The sequence below is a fragment of the Panicum virgatum genome, chromosome 1N (assembly GCF_016808335.1).
Source record: "Panicum virgatum strain AP13 chromosome 1N, P.virgatum_v5, whole genome shotgun sequence".
Classification (NCBI taxonomy): Eukaryota; Viridiplantae; Streptophyta; class Magnoliopsida; order Poales; family Poaceae; genus Panicum; species Panicum virgatum.
In genome coordinates, this window is record NC_053145.1 from 61,595,627 (window position 1) to 61,616,200 (window position 20,574).

Below are 20,574 nucleotides of genomic sequence, written 5' to 3' on the forward strand. Positions count from 1 at the left end.
CGATGGATCAGCACTCGTCGTAGTAGCAAGAAGGCGGCGGCGCCACAGCCTCCATCTAGTGCCCTCGTCCTCATCCTCCGCGGCGATGGCCAGCAGTAAGAAGGCGGCGGGCGCGGACCCCGTGGGCCGTTGCGTCGAGGCTCTCGACCTCTATGGTTGCGGCAGAGGACTTGCTCTCTCTCGCTGTTCTCCGTGACGTCGGCGGCAGCAAGCCAGCAGCAAGAAGATGGCGGCACCACATCCTCCAGCCGGTGCCTCTCGTCTCCTTCCTCTGCGGCGACGCCGGCAGCAAGCCAGCAGCAAGAAGCCAAGAAGGCAGCGGGGCGCGGACGCCGTGGGCTGCTGCGTCGAGGCGGTGCGTGTCCCGGCGGTGAATTTTTTTTTTTGAAAATTAGGGCAGGAGCACTGCCGGATCATGTTGGAAGAAGAAGAAGGCCGAGTCTTACATAGCTGTGATTACATAAAAACTTTAAAACCTCCGCACGCATGAAAGGCAAATGCATAGCTAACTAAGATACATCATAAACATCAGGGGCACCACACGCCCTAAAACGCAGGTTGACCTCCTCTTTGACGAAGTGCAGCACCGTTGAGGGTTCAGCTTCCTTCCCTTAAAAAACTCTCCTGTTTCTCTCCTTCCATAAATTCCAGGTCGTGTACATGAGCACGGCTTCTTTTGTTCTTTTTTGCGCTCTTGGTAGGTTCTGCAGTGAGTGAAGCCACCAAACCTCGAGGCTTATGTCCGTAGCTGGCTTGGAAACCAGATCATGCGTCCAGGCTTGGACGAGCTCCCAAACTCTCTGCGCAAATGGGCAATGCAGGCATAAGTGTAGCGCTGACTCCGGAGCTGTTTGACACAAGGGACACGCGGGGTTGCAAGGCCAATTCCGAGCTTGCAACAAGTCTGCTGTGAGGATTTTTTCTTGCAGTAGCAACCATGTGAAGATGCTTGGGCTCTGCATGCGCTGACCAGATCCAGTTGGGCCTAAAGGTGCAAAAGGAGCCTCTAAACTGTACTTCATACGCCGATTTCGCTGTATAGTGCTCGTCCGCCGTGAACTTCCAAGCAATCTGATCCTTGGCATCACTAAAATGCACATCCTGCACCAAGTCCCATAGCCTGACGAACTCAGCCATTTCCTCAACTGTTGACATCCGCCATAAGCCACGCGTCCAGCTATGATTCTCTAACTGGTCTCTGACTTTCAATTTCTTGCGCCAAGCTAGCTTGTATAGGAGTGGTGCAATATCTCGTGGTGCTCTGCCTTCAATCCAGCTTGATTCCCAGAAGTGAGCCTTGTTGCCGTTTCCAATTTGCACCGTGGTGCAGGCCCTAAAGAGCTGTCGGTCAACTTCACTGACCGGTGTGGCACCACCAACCCAAGGTCTGTCCATGTCGACCCATTCAAACCAGAGCCAGCGTAACCTTAGAGCCCTACTGAAAAGCTCCAAGTCTAACACTCCAAGCCCTCCAAGCTTCTTCGGTCTTTTCACCTTAGCCCACTGAACCAGACAGTGACCGCCATTTGCATCAGCCGAGCCTTTCCAGAGGAAGCTGCGCCTTACTTTATCAATTTGTTTAATCGCCCACTTTTTCAGAGGGAATGCCGTGAGAAAATACACTGGAATTGAGGAAAGAACTGAGTTCACCAAGGAAAGACGACCTGCCCTATTCAGGAACTTCCCCTTCCACGATGGAAGCCGAGCTGCCACTTTATCAATCAGAGGCTGAACATCAACTCTCCTTAACTGTCTTGTGTGTAGCGGTAGCCCAAGATATGTACAGGGGAAAGCCTTGATCGGACACCTGAACTCCACCATTACGGCATCTATGTTAATGCTGTCACAACTGATTGGATAAACCGCGCTCTTGGAAGTATTAGTCAACAGACCAGAAACCCGCCCAAAAGTGGTCAGAACTTCCAGCACCTTTGCCACTTCTTCCTTCTTCGGCCGCAAGAAAATCGCTGCATCATCCGCGTACAAACTGAGCCGGAGTCTTGCTGACCGGGTTGGTATCTGCTCAAGTTCGCCATCCACTGTGGCTAGGTGCAACAGATGTTGCAATGGCTCCATCGCAATGATGAAGAGCATTGGCGATAAAGGGTCGCCCTGTCGTAGACCAGTGTGATGTCTGAACCACCTGCCCCTCGAACCATTGAGAAAAACTGAGGTTGTTGCAGTAGCTAGTAGCGTTGTGACCCAACTGCGCCATTTCGGACCAAACCCCAGAACCTGCAGTACCTCCATTAGATAATCCCATCTGACACTGTCGAAAGCTTTTGCGATGTCGAGCTTAAGGAACAGTGAGGGAATTTTTGCATGATGCAACTCTTTGATCAGATTTTGAGTGTAGAGGAAGTTGTCGTGAATGCTCCTCTTTTTAATGAACGCACTTTGCGCTCTAGACACTAACACGCTCAGAAACGGCGCGAGCCGGTTTGCTAACAATTTAGACACCAGCTTTGCAATGCTATGTGACAAGCTGATGGGCCTGTAATCCCCGATCGACCTGGCCTCCATCTTTTTTGGGATCAAGACGATGTGCGCTGAGTTCAGTTGCTTGAAGTGCTGGTCGTGCTGGTTATAGAAAAAATTGATTGCTGCCATGAGGTCATGCTTGATCGTTGTCTAGCTTGCCTTGAAAAAAGCTCCAATGTATCCATCAGGCCCTGGTGCTTTGTCGGAGGCAATGTCCTTCACCACTGAGAGAACCTCTTCTTCTGTAAATTCTTCCTCCAGGACACTCAAATCATGGCTCTGCATGCCAAGCGCCCCCCAATCCAGAGTGAATTGTCGTTGCTCAGGAGTGCCAAACTGTTTGCTGAAGTGTTGGAAGATGATTTCTTCCTTCTCCTTGTGCCCAAACACCGCCTCGGAGTCAGTGTGCAGCTGTTGAATAAAATTTTTCCTCTTTCTCCCGTTGATCCGCATGAAGAACATCCTAGAGTTAGCATTTTCAGCTTTTATTGCCGTCAGCCTTGACTGCTGTTTTGCTCTGATTTTCTCAACAGCTGAAAGCCCCAAAACCCGTGCCTTTAAGTCTCTTTTTAGCTGAATCTCTTGTTCAGTGATTTGCCTAAAGTCCTGTACAACATCAAGTATTCCAATAAGCTGTTTCGCTGCACAAAGTAATAACTTGACATGGCCAATCTTGGAGTGAGCCCAATTCCTCAGCGCCTTTCCTGTTCTTTGTAGTTTTGTGTGCAGTCTCAGGAACGGGTTAACCAAAGTGAGTTCTTGCCCCCATGCTGTTTGAACCACCTCACTATATCCAGCTACTTTTGGCCAGAAAACCTCAAATCTGAAACCCGAGTACTTGGCTATCTCTCTTCTGCCCACTAAGAGAAGTGGACAATGGTCTGAAACCGAGGAAGATAGTGCCTGAAGTGCACAGCCCGGCAACATCAGATCCCAGTCAGAAGTGCAGAAAGCACGATCTATTCTGGTTTGCGTAACATCATTTGACCACGTAAACCTTCTTCCTTGCAGGCTTAGTTCTTTGAGTTCCAGATCATTGACCCAACTTCGGAAAGTCCCCATCATGCGCCTATTCAAGTTAGAGTTGCTTTTGTCTTGTGCTTGCAAGATCAAGTTGAAGTCTCCAATCACTAGCCAACGATCAGATAGGAATTGCCTGATATCCCTCAGCTCCTGTAAGAACTGAATCTTTTCCCTATCCTCCTCTTGTCCCTGAAGCCGGTAGGAACACATGACTGGCTCTGAAACTTGGTCCCAAACTCTCACAGACAATAGCATCGTCGATGGCCTGCATCTTTGTTTCCTGCAGGCATGCAATAGTGCATGCCGTATCTCGTGCCAGATCCCTGACCACTTTCCTTCTTGCCGGACTATTTAGCCCGCGCACATTCCAGTTTAAGAGAACACACCTTTGATCAATCATTACATCCAACAAAGACTCCACACCCCCCTCGTAGAGGTACAGCAAACCCCACCAGAGGTAAGAAAACACGAGCAGAGGAGAAGAAGAGATGGAACACTCGACCAGTGGGAGTGGACACACAACAGACACACCAACAAGAGGGTAGGACGGCCATGGACACACACACACACACACTGCCGCGAAACACGCAACATCAAGCATCAGCACACACCGCCACTGCACTGAGAGAATCAGTGCCGGCGCCATTCTCAATCCCGAAGAACACGCGATATCCAGTGACACTCTCATCTGGCATTGGATCTGCAAACTTGCTGCAAAAAACATCAGCCTTCTGGGCACTTGCCAACTGACTTTCATCTAGGAATGAGCTCTTCTTGATGAGCAAAGCAGTCGCCTGTTCCTCCATGGTCAAGCTAGAGGCCGGTTTGTTTGCCAGCCGTGTACTCTTGCGCGAAGCTTGCACGAGCGTACCGGCCTTCTTGCGAGCAGAAGCGGTCTCGGCTTGCTTGATCGGTGTAGCGAGGAGCCCTCCCTGAAGTTTCTTGGTATAAGCAGGTAGCTTCTGACTTGCCACTGCATCCTTGGCCTCCTTGTCGCCCACATCGCTGAGCAACACGGGGTCTCCCGTAACCAGTCCGCCTCCCACAGCAGTGCCCCCGTTCGCTGGCTCTTCCAGCCCAAGCACAGGTCCGCTCACCGGCTCGACTGCCGGCCCAGCCTCATCCGTAGGTTCCAGCAGGCTTCCATCCTCCGTAATATTCCCATTCGCTGCCAGCCCAATCACAGGCCCAGCTATTGGGCCAGCGTCAGCTGCAGAAACCAGCAGACGTCTGCCCTCAATTATAGCCCCGTTCGCCGGCTCAGTCAGCCCAGTAACAGCTTCAACCATAGGCCCGGCCGCCGGCCCAACAGTGACAGTGAGTTCGTCAAGGGTCAAAGACCCACCTGCCTCATTGCCCACGCTCTGATCATCGACAGCCGCGTGCTCTGCTTGCTCAGTCTGACCCACTGTAGCGTTGTCCAGAACTGCCCCCACAACTGATAAAGCTGCCTCTTCCTGCATAGGGTCCACAGCCCGGCCCATCCCACAGTTTACATGGAGATGGCAAGTTGACTCTGCGCCCCCAAAAGGTACCCAATCTGGCAAGCCCTTCTCAGCACCTGGAGCTTCGCTCTCCTTGGTCGGTACGCTGTCACCGCTGTCTGTGCCCACCTTGGAAGAAGCACCGTCTTCCTTCTCTCCGGCAGCTCCATCCCCCACCGTGCCATGGGAGCAGCCACCGCCCTTCTTCAGCCTCACCACCACAGCATCTTCCTTCGGCGCCCTGGTGTAATGGTATCCTGTAGCGTTCCCGTCGTACCTCCTTCTGCTCACTTCTTGATTTCTGTTCCTGCCCCTTGCGAAGTCATGCATGCTCGACGATAGGAACTGTCGCAGACGGAGATCGCCTCGGCCTCCTCCCCCCCACCAGGTGGGGAGCGGTCCCTCCTTCGTTCGCCAAGGCGCTCCTGCATCGGCACCCGCCGCTGCACCGGGTAGCCATCCGGCACACCCAGACGCCACTCGAACAGGTGCTGGACCGGCCAATCCACCTCCGGCTCATCATCAGGGATCCCACTAACCGCGCTCTCATAGCATTGGTACGAGCTGGTCGGGGGTGACGAGTAGTCAAGGACACGGTCGACATGCAGGAACACCTTGTAGTCCAGCAGCAGCGCAGGGCCATCCTGCCCGCCCAGCGCCGCCGGATCACCAAACCCCCAGAGAACATCCTCCGCAAACTCCAGCGGCTCCTCCAGCTGGAGCGTCCCGTCGCGGGGGATGGCGTCTGGATCACCCGTCCTCACCCAGATGCAGAAGCATGCCCGCTCGTCCTCGGAAACCTTCTCATGATTGACGCACTCAACAAAAGTACGCCGATCGAACAGTTGACTTACCACCTCCATCTGCTCAGCGTGAGGCGGAACACCTTCGATGCAGACTCGAACTCGATAGAACAGCCTGCAGGCAGAGGCCCCAAACTGCCTTGTCCAAGGCATGAGGTGTAGCCGAGTACGCCCCACCATGAGGACCTCCCGCCCGAGAGCAGCGTTCCGCTGCGCCTGCGCCTCGAAGCGCACCAGGAATGTCGCGGATCGGAGCTTGGAAACCTGAAGCGAGTGCTCCGGGATGCGCAGCAGGTCGGCGGCCCCTCGTAAGACAGCGCCGCAGTCGAGCCTCGCCGCGCCATCCATCTGAACGGCCACCATAGCATGAATCATGATGTCGCGCTCCGCCTCGCGCATGGCGGCCGAGCGCCTCACGCACGCCACCGCCCCGCTAGGGCGCCGCTCCGGCTCGCCCGGGATAAAGAACTCCATCGCCGCCTTCCGCGCAGCAGGCCCGTCCGCCCCTCGACTCCAAGATTTCTCCTTGGTCGCGACTGGACGCCTCGACTCCCCCTTGTGGGCAGCACTGCACCCAGGCACTCCGACTTGCTCCTCCCGAATACACTCCTCCTCGCGGTGCCCCGACACTGCCAAGCCGTCTCCACCGCCCGTCAGCCTCCGCGGCTCCTTGCAGTAGCGAGCTTTGTGCCCCGACCTGGAGCACAGAATGCACCTCGGCGGGTCGCGGCACTGCGCGATGCGATGGTCGCGAGCGAAGCAATTGAAGCACTTCCCCGCTGCCTTCGACCTGAGTAGCTGAAGAAAGTCGCTCTCCTGAGTCGAGCGAGTGCCAAGGCGGTCTTTAATGGAGGACGCCTGCTCCTTGCCCTGGTCATGAATGCCCTCACGCCGGGCCCCAAGACGCAACCACAAAGTCTTCTTTACCTTTGCTCTTCCTGTGAACCACTGGCCGCCCTCTTCTCTCGTCCTTGCATTGAATCTTGGCTTGAATGTCCTAGGCTGCAGCAGTGCATCCGCATAGGACACCCGGTGTGCGGCCGGCTTGACAACGACCGAGCGAGGGCGTCGCCCATCCCCCGTCGCAGTCATCCCGTCGCATCTGCGCCCCACCATAGAATCCGGCGGGGATAGAGATGCCGCAATAGAGCTGTCTTCATCCTCGGAGGAGTAGCAATCATGGAGTTCGAGCGCCTCCCCAGCACAGGTTTGGCGTGGGCCTGTTAGAACCGCACCAGGAGGCCCCGTCGGGCGGGAAAGGTTGCACGCCGGTGGGTCACCGAGCGACGTTTGGGCTGGGGTGGATGCCGGCGGTGGGTCACCGCCCGGCGGCGGAGGTGGAGGTGGGGCCCGGCGGCGGAGGTGGAGGTGGGGTGCCGGACCTAGAGGACATGTCAATGCTTCTCCCTGATGCAATGCCTTTTTCTCTTCTTGAATTCCTTGTCAATGCCTTTTTCTCTTCTTGAATTCCTTGTCGGTGAATCGATTCGTTCACCTTGGCTAGCGATAGCTTGTGCAGGCTGCATAAGAGATAAACGAGATTCCAGCTGTGCATGCTGAAAAGTGCTTTTGCATAGCATAAGCCTAGCTAACACTCTTACTTAGGCAACCAAACATGTATGAACTGCACTACATAAGTCTGGATAGGGGGTAATGCAGCCAACCAATCACCCTCATGAAAGCTTCGAATTCGAAGCGGTGGTCAGCAATTCATCCCGTACGTTAGAGCAACTCCAACAGCTTCATTTTTCCTTTTCTCCTTTCCACCTTTTCTCAATATAAGGGACTGATGGTGATAAAACCTGCTCCAACAGATTGATTTCCCATCTCCCTTTTCCCTTTATTTTTTCTCAATCCCCAATAACATCTTCCCAATCCTCAATAGAAAGGGGAGACAGACGCGTCTCCCTTTCCTCGTTTTCCCATCGCCTCCCGCAAGAAGTTCCCGTCGACGCCGCTGTTCCGACGGCCGCCCCCGCCTCCTGTTCTGATGGCCGCCGACGAGCACGCGCCCTACCAGCAGTTTGGTATCTCAGATTTATTCGGTCAGTTCACGATTTCAATCGGTCAGTTCCTGGTCAACTGACGGTGTCAATCGGGTTCACCAATACGTCGATCAATTGACCATATTAGTCGATCAGCTGACGATTGCATTTGTGATTCAATGATTAGCTGACGGTGTCAATCGAGTTCACCAATACGTGCTACGATTGCAATTGTAATTCAATGATTAATTTCTTTTTTATATTTAGATATTTCTTTTTTATATCAAGCAATGATTAATTTCCATGATTTGTTTTGCACTGCAAATTTACCATCGGCCTGAAAATAAAGTTGAACAAAAGCAATAGGCATGGCATTAGCAGTAACCTTCAAATTATTCTGCTCTGCAACAAACACCTAGCTGCAACAAACGATAGGCATGGCATTAGCAGTAACCTTGTAGAATTTTTATCGAACACCTAGCTGGCGCCGGCAAGTGAAGGAGGAGCCCCTGAGGTGGCTTGCGGCCCCGGGGGACACAGAAGCACAGCACAGCAGCAGCACAAACAGCATTGCCCGTTGTGCACCGGGAGCTCCACGCGGCCAAGAAAAGCAGCGCAGGAAGGCAGGTCCAGCCTGGCACTGCTCTGCCGCTTGCTAGCGTCGGCCTGGCGCCGGACCGGCGCTGCCGCGTTCCTATCTTGATGGCCGTCCTCACCGGGTGCTGCGACGACGGACGAACGGCACTGCTCACCCTGCTCGCTGACGGACGGGCAGGAGCAACAAGGAACACGAGGGGAGGGAAAAGGAAGAGAAGAAGATTCGACAATGACAAATTGACCCCACATGACAGAAGGGGGAAAGAGGAAATGGAAAAATTAAGATGCTGGAGCACTTTTCTCCTATAAGTTAAAAGTGGAAAAAGATATTCCCCTATATGGCGAAAAAAGGAAAAAGAAAAAAATCAAACTGTTAGAAATGCTATTACCACACTTTTGCTATCTCATCACCCGGTTCCTCGTGTAACTGTGGCCACAAAATGCACCCCCGATGCGATCGTATTTTGACAGTTCGGAAGGGGATTTTTTTGGAAGTAGAGACGAGGAGGTGTGCCACTACACCATCATCTCCCGTCGCGCGACACGATGAGACGGCCACGTTGTTTTCCTCCGCTCCTGTTTTGGGCAGGCAGGAGGAGGCCCCCGAGCGAATGGCGACCTGCGCGACACGAGCCCGGCACGCCAGCGGCGTCGCGAAATGCTTTCGGTTCGCTTGCCCAAAACCGCAGCGATCAGACCCCCCGTCGGCGCACGCGCCGCGCCGCGCAGGCGTGCCCGCACACGGCACTCGTGGCGGCGCGAGCGATCCGGCCGTTCCCTTTCGGTTCGCGTGCACTGGCCACCCACCAGAAACGATGGTGGGCGGGCTGGAGCCCAGGCGCCTCGGCGCCGCGGCCTCGCGCGGTCGCCGGCCTCCGACCAGAACCAGCGGGGTGGCGCAGCGCATCCGCATCCGCATCCCATCCCCGTGCCGGCGACGGCGAGCGTGTCCACGCCGCGCGCCCGTGCCCACGCCGCTGCCGTCGCTCGAACGCGCCTCAGATATTTGGTCCGTTTGCCTGGCCAGGAATCGCGTGGGAGAGATTTCCGCGGTCGTCGTGCTCCTCGTCGCTGCCCTACCACCCGGGGCAAGATTTATGAGGCGTGGTGTTCTCGAGTTCCTGTCGGCAGGTCGCAGCGGCACGCACCGGGCAGGAGCAGTTTCCCTTCCCTGTCCGACAAGCCTCCGATGGGCAACGCGATGCCATGGCCTGTCCGGCGGCACGTTGCTATCGCCTCTGCAAATTGCATGCCATGGCGCATATTAATGTGCCCAACACGCATTCGCTGTTTGACCAGTTTAAGCAACAATTTCCTTTCTTTCTTTTCCCCCTTTCTCTTCCCCTTGATGCATGCTTGCATCTACCACTTGCAGGTTCCAGCATCCGGTCCTGGATGTGGATGAAACGGCGCCAACATATGGGCACACCTGTATATATTATAATGGTGGCGCATCCAAAACCACACGAACAGTGATGGCCCGGTCCTCGGTCAGCATGGAAATCGATTGGGAACCAACAGAGTTTGAATTTTTCTCCGTCCCGCCATATTTTTCTCCCTCCGTTGCTCTCCGCGAACTGATTGATGTTTTTGTTTCTCATGTTTTTTTCACAAAATAGTTTTGACGAAATAGCCTTAGGAGAGGGACTCTCTACTATACACTATCACGTGGCCGTGGAGACTTTTGGAACCATGATTAGTAGCCAATAAGGAACTCATCGGTTGTACACCTGCAAATTGGTGATATAATAACTGGGGGAGGTACGACTCAAACTTGTCCGTTTTGAGGTCCAAATCAATGGTGCCCACAAGCTCTCGTCGGCCTTTTGATCAAGAACGTTCTGAACCCTTTTCGCAAAAAAAAAAAAAAGAACGTTCTGAACCCAAATTTGTTCGTACTGCACCAATTCTTCCCGTTTGAAAGCAGCAGCATCATCACGAGGGTGCCCAAGATAAACAGGAGAGTATAGATTTATGTACAGCGATCAAACTTCAGTTATCAAAATACATATCTTGTTCACTTTTACTTATCATCCTAAAGGCGCAGCGAACGGTAATGCAAAATGCAGTCCCTAATTCACCTAGGCTTAAGATTTGTCAGGATAGAATATTTTTGAAAACAAAATCCGTACCCTGGTGGTTACAAGAGTCAGGTACTGGTTTCGACTCCCCGTGCAAACGAATATTCTAGAATTTAACAGCGTTGTACTTTTAGTGGTAGACGTCGTTCATGTGGACAGCGAGACGTTTGCAATGAATTGATCAATCTCGAGGATTGGCCGACTTTCTCTTCGAAGATACTCATAGAGATAGGGTTTGCGCACGTGTGTTCATAGGGTGAGTGTGCTTGCATTGTGAGTATTTGAGTTGTAAGTTGTAATCTAATAAAAAGAATAAAATCGTACATTATTATATTTAATGAAAACTATTTTACACGTAACGAATTTATCATTTTAACCCTATCAAAAGGCGTGTGAACTTAATAGCACAAAATCCCCCAACTTAAAAAAAATCTTAGCTTTTTAAACTCTTGGTGCAAACGAAAAACCAGATTCCAAAGAACGAACAAAGGGCGCGCCACCGTTGGGAAGTCAATCCAGCCCACCATCCCCAACCCCAACCACACGAGAACCACCTGTACACGGGAGCACACGTGGCAGATCACAACTGGCTGCGACTTGGCACTCGCGCGTGCTTCCTCGCGTGGGAGATGACGCCATGGACGAGAGCAACAGCCACCAGCCCTTGCTTCCAAATTGTATTTTTATAACTAATTTTCCAGGGGGCGTTGTTTAGCTGATTAATCTTATCGGTTTGTGCTAATCCTCCGCGGAGAAGATATCGCATTGAACAGCGAGGAAGAGATGCTCGCTTGGCTTCGCGTGCACGGCCTCAAGCCTGGCACTATAAAAGGCCCTGGCCGCCAGAGCCGTTCTTCCCCAGAGAGACGCCTCAACCCACCCCACCCCACAAGAACACGAAGCCACATCCCCATTCCACTCCACGGTGAGGTTGAGCGATCAGACCAGATCATCCGCGACGCAGCAACAGGTTTGTTCTCTGAACTCTCTGATTCTTTTTAGCAGCAGGGACGCTCGCACAGCACGAGAAAGGTCCGGTTCAAGAAGGCTCTTCCTTTGGGTTTATTAGAATCCTCAGAGGAAGATTGTTCTTGGGTTTGGATTTTTTTCTCACCTCATCACACCTCTCCTAGGAGGAACAGAGATCCAGAGAACCTTTTTTCTCTTCTGGATTCTTGCCGCCTTTTTGGCCTTCGAAAGGGTTCTTTTGCAATACCCTTCTTGTTCACCAACCCTTTTTCTTTGCACAAACCTCGTTGTTTCTCTACTTTTATTGAGGAACCGAGCTGATTTCCAAACCTATTTTCTACTTTGATTTTGCATAAAAAAAGCTCCTTTTATTTCTTCCCGTTTTCAGTTCTCCCCTGCCTCTTCTTCTAGCTCCATCCAAAGCTTCTCCATCTATTCATAATGGCCGCAGCCATAGATATGTACAAGTACTACAACACTAGTGCACACCAGATCGCCGCCTCCTCTTCTTCGGATCAGGAGCTCGCGAAAGCACTCGAACCTTTTATAACGAGTGCTTCCTCCTCTTCGTCTTCCTCCCCCTACCACTACTACTCGTCCTCTTCCTCCATCACCCAAGATTCTTACTTGCCTACACCCTCCTACGCCAACTTCGCCACCTCGCCTCTTCCTGCCACCGCCGCCACCTCGTCGTCGTCTTTCTCGCAGCTTCCGCCACTGTACCCGTCGCCGTACGCTGCTGCTGCTTCGGCGGCGTCGGGCGTGACTGGGACCATGGGCCTGAACCATCTCGGTCCGGCCCAGATCCAACAGATCCAGGCCCAGCTCATGATGCAGCAGCAGCAGCGGGGCCTGCACGCGGCGTACCTGGGCCCGCGGGCGCAGCCGATGAAGCAGTCCGGGTCGCCGCCCCTGGCGCTGGCGCAGTCGAAGCTGTACCGCGGCGTGCGCCAGCGCCACTGGGGCAAGTGGGTGGCGGAGATCCGCCTCCCCAAGAACCGCACGCGGCTGTGGCTGGGCACCTTCGACACCGCCGAGGACGCGGCGCTCGCCTACGACAAGGCGGCGTTCCGCCTCCGCGGGGACATGGCGCGCCTCAACTTCCCCGCCCTCCGCCGCGGCGGCGCGCACCTGGCAGGCCCGCTCCACGCCTCTGTGGATGCTAAGCTCACGGCCATCTGCCAGTCCCTCGCCGGGTCCAAGAGCGGCTCCCCCGACGCCGAGTCCTCGGCCGCGTCCCCGCCGGACTCGCCCAAGTGCTCGGCGTCGACGGAGGGGGAGGAGGAGTCGGTCTCCGCCAGCTCCCCACCTTCCCCGACGCAGGTGCCGCCCGTTCCAGAGATGGCGAAGCTGGACTTCACGGAGGCGCCGTGGGACGAGACGGAGGCCTTCCACCTGCGCAAGTACCCGTCCTGGGAGATCGACTGGGACTCCATCCTCTCATGAAGAATCAACTGCAACTGTTATAGTAGTAGTAGCAAAGATTCAGTCAGTCCAGCTCAATGACAGCTCTGTGTAATTTTCATTTGGGTTTTTGCAGCTGCGGTGGCTCGATGGCATTTTAGACATCGGCCATGGCGGCTGCAAGTAGCAATGAGTAACTAGCAGCTAGTAAGTCGCCCAGTGTTGTGAGGATGTAGCAGTCAGTACGTGTTAATCTCCTGGTTGAGCTGCCGGTTGTTTTTTCTCACGGCACGGCCAGTCGAGAAGGTCAAGTGTAATCCCTTGTTATTGTTATATGTTGCAGCTTAATCCATGTAGCTTACGTATGTACCCACGTGTAGTGATCAGTGTTGTGATGTTGTTAGGGTTGAAAACGGTCGGAATCGGTCGGGATAACTCTATTATTGTTTTCACTTTTACATTTTAATATGAATACGAAATCGAAAACGGGAGGCTCGAACACGAAAACGAACACGGAATTACGGGATATCGAAAACGAACCAATTTGAACGGAATGTGTCGAAAACGATCGAAATACGAAAAGTCAAAACAGAACTATCGACCCGTACAATGAAGAAATATTACCCAACCATCCAACCAACCCGACACAACAACACATACAAATCATAAATCATAATAATTAATAACACAGAGATATAATAACAGTATAACACAAGTCTTAATAGTTAAGCATAATATAAGTGTTGAACTGTGACACGCCTTGGCTCACATGATCACAGAGTCCACAGGTGACAGGTCACGGCCGCATTCAAACAGAGTCACAAATAAGTTTCAGATACACAAATAAGACCCGCAAGTGCAGAGCACAGCACAATATAAAAAACGTACAGCCTACAGCTCTTAGTCTTCTTCCTTCCCCTCACTGCTAAGCGAGATAGTGGGTCCATTCTCCAGTTCGTGGGGGTGCTCGGCCTGCAGTGGTGCCTCTGGCTCCGTCCCCTGCGGCGGCGTGACATGGTTGGGGGCCTTGGACAGTTGGACTGGGCGGCGAGCGTGGGTTCACAGTAGGCTGGCGGAGGCAGAGGGAACACAGTCATGGAATCGGATGGGGTGCTCTAATTTTTTGGGGCTGGTTTCCATCAACTGCAAAAAAACGGGATGTCCCGAATTGGTAAAAGCGGGATATCCCGAACAAATACGGGAAATTCGAAAACGATCGGGAAAACAGGCAAACCGTTTCCGTCCCGATTCCGAATTTGATATCCCGTATTACCGTACCGAATCCGAATTTGTCCGAAAATGCGAAAACGAGCGAGTAAAATGGAGAAATCGGTGCGGAACGGAACAGGATTTATCCCGACCGTTTTCAACCCTAGATGTTGTGCATCTTTCTTGGTCTTGCATGTGTGATTTGTTCACCTGGTAGGCTTGTGATTTAGCAGCTTGTCCAGTTGAGCCATATGGCTCCTGACTTTGTTTGCTACTGTTTTTGCAAAGTACCCCCTCTGTCCCTAAATAAGTGTCATTGTTGGTGTGCGTGTCACAAGTTTGACTCGATTTGAAGTAAATATGTGCAACATTTGAGTCTCCAAATAAATTTATTAAAAAACTAAATTAAAAGATCTATCTAATAATATTAATTATGTATTATAAATATTAATATCTTTTTATATAAAATTAATCAAAGTTATTTATCGGGAAGCGAAAGCGACAATTATTTAGGGACGGAGGGAGCGGTAGAGATGGCGCTGTCTGCAACCTCTTGGAAACAAGGCAGATCTGAAGATTTTCCTGTTGCTTGCATTTATTTGTACCACTATAACTCAGCATGGAAACCCTACGATTATGCTTTCAAGGAACTTCAGCGTGTCAAGTATGAACTGTCGAGTGCTGATGAAGGTGAAGTATGATCGAGACTAGAGAGAAGATTGTTGTTTACGCTACAGAGCTCCACCCTACTCATCATTGAATTAATAGAGCCCCGGCCGGCTAATTCATATAAGCCTCTGCTCCATACTTCGAGCTAGTGCCCACTGACCAGTCATGATCTCCAAAGAAACCAAACAAGGGAAGCTCATCTGATCAGTGCGTTAGGTTGATCCGTCCGAGGCTAGCTTCTTCAAGTCTTCAGCGTTCCACGCATGCAGTGAGTTAGCTGTAACTCCTATAGGAGTAACTAGCTAGTCACCTGCCATAGGATTATTCAGCCATCTACCACTACCGGTACCCTGACGATTGTGGGTTGGTTAGGATGCACACGAGAGCACTAGCCGGGACGCCCATTCACCGTCCATTTTTCTTTTCCGATTCCAAGACGGCCATGCAATTCGCGGCAGAAGCATCCGGAGGACTGCCGGCCGAGCCCATCAGCAGCATTTCTCAAGCTTATCCCAGTGAAAACGACCTGACGGCCGCGGCGGACCAGCCAATCCTCATCGCCTCCGCATCCGACGGCCTTTACCTTCCACTGCCACTTGACGCGTTTCTTTAATCCGCTTATCGAAGTCGCCGGTGAAAGAAAGACGAGCAAAAAGAGAGGCCGCAGATAATGAGGCATCCCCAACCAACAGCCTCTCTAGTCTCTACGAGGGGGGCGCCTATCTCTCTGTCCCTTTGTTCTCATTCCCTCCGGCAATTGTTGTGCAAAAGAACCAAAAACCAGTTGATTGTACCTCCTGCGAATTTTGCCTGAAAAAGATGCCTAAATGACAGGTGCAATTCTCGACAGCTCTGTTCACACACAAAACTAAAAAGTTTCCGTATTCGTTCAGAGAGAATTTCCGCTGCACTCCCACCCATAGAACTACTTCCATCGACAGTATTGGCAGCTTTGCATTCATCTGGGTGCAATCTCGATCTCCTCGCAGCCACTCATAGTTGCAGCTAAGCCAAAATACACATCTCCATGCTTTACAACCAAGCCCACACACACACACATGTTAGGCTGTTGCGCTCCTCCTTTATTCTTGCCCGAAACGCCAAGAACAAAGAGAAGATAACACGCACATACAGTAGATAATTCTCCAGCACGGCAAACAAACGGCATGCCTTTTTGGCGCTGCCCATTTGGCAGGAGCAGCAGGGAAAACAAAACACGGCGAGATGGCGCGGAAATAATCGGGGAGATATGGGCGGATTTGATGAGATTGAAAAAAGGCGGCAGAGTCCGGAGGGCATACGATGCTTTTCACATCGCCCCGAATCTGCCCTAGCTCGTAGGGACTAGTAGAAAATAAGAAACTCGCGAGGTGGACCGGCAATTATCGCTGCGGCCTCCGGCCTGCCCAACTTATTTGGCTCGCTCTCCGGCTCCCCGGACTTGTCCGGCGGTGGAATCCGGCATCCGCCATGATAGGGTACCGGCACCGGAGCGAGCAGAGCACTAGTCCAATCGCCTGGCATCAAACAGGTTCTAGAAGGGCAATTGCAATTGATTTTCTCGGCCATTAGGATGTGATGTGCTCATCGTCTCTTACTACCTCCTAATCCACCAGTAAACGAACGGCGGTAACCATGGAGATGAGTGGGTTAACCTACAGGGCAGGCGTCAAACGTGAGGTGATCTGAGCAGCAGAGCTCTGTCACAAGATGATCCCTGCTGTCCCTGTTGCTGATTGGCAGGAGGCAGGGCGCTTGGAGCCCTCCGCGCTTTGGAATTTTAACCACTAATGTCAGCCTGTCAGGTTAGGTTTAACTGCCGCGCCACGCAGGCTCCACGCACGGCTCGGTAGTTCTTCTTCTCCGGCGGACCGGCGCCATCTCCCTGTCCTTTCCTGTCCGGCTCCGGCGCCACGCTTAATTGGAGGCTTCTGCTCGCGTCCGCACGCCGTAGCCATCGTTTTCCCGCTGAAAAAAGGCAAGAGCTCGTGAGGTGGCCGTGACTTGCATCCTGCGCGGCTGCTCCGCTTGCAAAGCACGCGAGGTTTAGGCCCCGGACTCAGCGGCGTTCGATGATCGCGACACGACACCATGCGGCGGGTACCATGCAGAGAAATTCGGAAGGAAACGCAGGGAGAAAGTGGCGGAGAATTCGAATCCGGAGGAGAGGCTGCAATCTGGCCAGTTGTCGGAGCGGTTTTTTTATTTTTTTATTTTTTATTTCCGTTTTTATAAAAATATATTTTTGATTTGGAAATTTACAGAAATATACCCCGGCTGCCCCGCTGCCGGGCTGCCGGGCGACCGGGACCTGGCCACCCAGCTGCCGGGCGGCAGGGGCTTACCTGAAAAAAAAGACGAAAAAAAATTGCAGACAGGTCCCACCGGTCGCCCGGTAGCCGGGCGGCCGGCCTCCCAGGCCGCCCGACTGCGGGGCGGCCTGCCTTGTTTTTGCAATTTAGCTTTTTTTGCGAAATAATTTCACATATATGTCCTTTTTGTAACTTTTTGCAGAAATAGACCCTGGGTCGACGCTGTAATATGTGGCGCCGAGATAACACGTCTTAGCGCCACAGATCACGGCGCCGAGGTGCTACGCACGCACAAGCAATCTAGTGAATCTTCGAACTTGCCTTTAATATTTTCGGACATTTTCAGGAGACTAGAATACTGTGAACCACACATCAAATATAACGGTAAGAATTAAGAACTAAAAACTGCATTACACAATACAAACCATAGGAATTATATCATAATACAACGTTAATGAAACACACATTAAACATGCAGTGGCATGGCAGAACCCGTTGCAACTACGGTAAACAGATTCTGAACTAAGCTAACATGCCTTAGGTAATTTAGAAAAACATAACAAACACAACGATGCAGCATGTGACTAGCACTAGGTAGTCCTAGTAGCCGTACCCCCACGTAGCAAACTGCGTTGAGGCTTCTCCGCAGTATCCACCCATTGCAGGTAGTGCAGGCGGTGGTGCCGGAGGGGCAGGGCCCTTCTTCTTGTGACAAGGGCAGTTGCAGTAAAGAATAGTGCATGGTTCATCCTGTGAAGCGGCAGCATTACTGGTATCATCATCTTCGTCATCTTTGTTACCCTCGCTCAATTCCTCGTAATGGTTTACCTTGCATTCCAGATCAAAGATCTTTATCTGGAGGTACTCGATGAACTCCTGAACTGAATCAATTAGTGCAGGATCGACCCACCTGATAAAACCACAGTTTTCTGGAGCATCTGAAGACTGCAAAATAAATTTCATGTAAGGTATCTCAACGAAGATAAAAAAATAAAACAACCGAGTATTACCCATGCGTGTGGGCATTTGAAGAAACGCCGACCGTCATCCATCCCGTCGGTGCACATCTGCACTAAGCAGTCATCACTATGTCTGCATTTTGGCCACGGTTCTCTACGGTTATCGTATTGTCGTAAAGGAGTTTCATTGGTAAATTCACTCTTGTGCTGTGGCGGAAACTCAAACACTGGTTCTGGAAATAATTACAACATAATCTATTTATAAAATGTGGAAAATTTTAGTTAACTAAAGTCGCCGGCTTGAAAATCCGACAGGGCTTCGGCACTTTGCCTCTCCCTCACCCCTCCTCTCCCTCGCTCCCTCTCTTTTCTTTTTTTCTGGATTTTTAATAAGTCAAATGAGGGGGAGGGGCAGCCAACACCTTATATAGGGGTGGGGGGCCGGCCGCCCCGCAGCCGGGCAGCTTGGGAGGCCGGCCGCCCGGCTGCCGGGCGACCGGTCCCCAAGGATCTGTCTGCAATTTTTTTCATCTTTTTTTTTTTCAGGTAAGCCAGGTCCCGGCAGCGTGGCGGTCGGGTATATTTCTGTAAATTTCCAAATCGAAAATATATTTTTTTGTAAAAACGGAAATAAAAATATAAAAATAAAAAAAAACCGCGTTGTCGGAAGCAAAAGGGCTGTCCTGGGCCTTAAGCGCTTTATGGAGTGTGGGCCAGCTCAGAGCCCAATAAAATTATCTCCGCCAATTTGAATTTTGGGCCCATATAGGCACGCGGCCGACAACTGCTGGCGGCTGGACTGGACCACAGAGAATGGATCGTCTTCGTGGGCTCAACCATACGGCCTAGCAAAATTTCACAGGCCAAATTGGGCATGCACCGCACATGTTTTCAGATTCGGCGGCCTTTTCGTATCCTGAGTTTCTTCTTTATCTGTTTTTCCGAGGGACTTTATTCTTCTTCCAGGTGATATTTGTTGAATCTGATTGTGATTTTCCAATTCATCGAGTGCAGAGGAATCCTCGAGGCGTCGAGACCAGCACGGAATATGACGTTGTTTATACAGTAGCATTTTCATATTGCATGATCTGCCAGCAGGAGATTTAATAACGAAGCAAAAAAAAAAAGAATCAAACTATCAACTATGGAAATGTTGCGTTTCATGATAACTTGCACTACATGCGGTGGCCCCTGGAAAACATGTCTAAATACCAATAATATCATACGCTGCGCACCCACATTTGGAACTAGCTAGCCCAGCCTGCACACACACGGACGGGACGCCGCCCGGCACCAACACGTGTATAGTATAGTGCTGTCACTGTACACCTGCAGCGCAGCAGCAACGGCAGTCCGCTAGGCCAGCAACTAGACCGGACACACTTGGCCCCGGCGAGGTTACTTGCTGCTAGGAGGTACCAAGAAACGACATGACAAGTTCGAGCCGGTAGCTAGCCAGCCAGCCCTGCTCTCGGTCGACGCATGCATGTGACCGGCTGACACGGCACGAGCGGCCTGGCTTGCCCAATGCCCCCCGGCCAGGCCCCCGTCCGTCTGATGCCGAGCATTTTTGCTTTGGCTACTGTAGTATTTTATTTTTATTTGGTAAGTAGTGTTTAATTATGAATTAATTAGATTTAAAAGATTTATCTCATCATTTCCAGCTAAACATCGTAATTGATTATTTTTTAAAATTATATTTAATATTTTATATATGTGTTTAAAAATTCGATGTGACGGGAAATTTTGAAATTTTTTAACTAAACAGGGCTACATACGCCGATGGAATCTCGCGTGCTGTTTCCAGATTCCAGAATCTAGGTCAAAGTATTGGATTCGATTCCCGTGTGGCGGCGTGCGCTGCTCGAGCTTGACCACGCACGCAGCGGCAGGCAGGGCTCCAACTCCACGCAAGGCTAGCTGGCTAGCTGCCATTCAAAACCGTCCATGTGAGGCCGCGCAGGAAGGTGATTACGATTATTGGTGAGAAACGGTGGGCCGTGGCAGCCAATGGCCAGCCTGTATTTTGTATAAAACTAGACATATAGCCCGCGTATTTACGCGGTTAGTATTGAAAATTCAAAAAATTATGTCGTTGTATCCTTACTTAAAAGATTATCTATTTTTTTTATCATACATCATCCTATTTATTATCGTAAATTATGTCTTATTGTTGGTTAAAACAATTCAAATATGATATACCTATAATAACAATTTGATTTGTTGAGCTTTAATAATATTATGCATATAATTATTCTTATTTTCATTTTATTTTGATTGATTGTTGTTAGCTTTACTTTTTATTAATAATATATATTTGTAATTGATACACAGCTAAATGGTATTTTATATTTAATTTTTTATAATGGCGCTGGTGGGTGATTTTTAATTAGGCACAGAGGTATTTTAGGCTAATTTTTATCATAATGACAGTGGTGGATAATTTTTATTTTTTTTACTTTTCTCCGATTAACGTGGGAATTTCGAGACCTTGAGAGCGAACATGGAGGCTCCATTTGTTGGCCAATTAATAAGATAATAGTTTTTCTCCGATTAATGTGGAAATTTCTAGATCTTAAGAATAAACATAAATGTTCT

General features: G+C 51.1%; 1 protein-coding gene across 1 annotated transcript; it reads left to right on the top strand.

The window, feature by feature from the left end:
- The first annotated feature begins 11,294 nt into the window (after window positions 1–11,294).
- Window positions 11,295–13,198, top strand: LOC120657280 (ethylene-responsive transcription factor RAP2-13-like). Its single transcript, XM_039935572.1, has one exon. It carries the CDS (start codon window positions 11,865–11,867, stop codon window positions 12,867–12,869), a length of 1,005 nt encoding a protein of 334 aa, XP_039791506.1. The 5' UTR covers window positions 11,295–11,864; the 3' UTR covers window positions 12,870–13,198.
- Window positions 13,199–20,574: the final 7,376 nt, after the last annotated feature.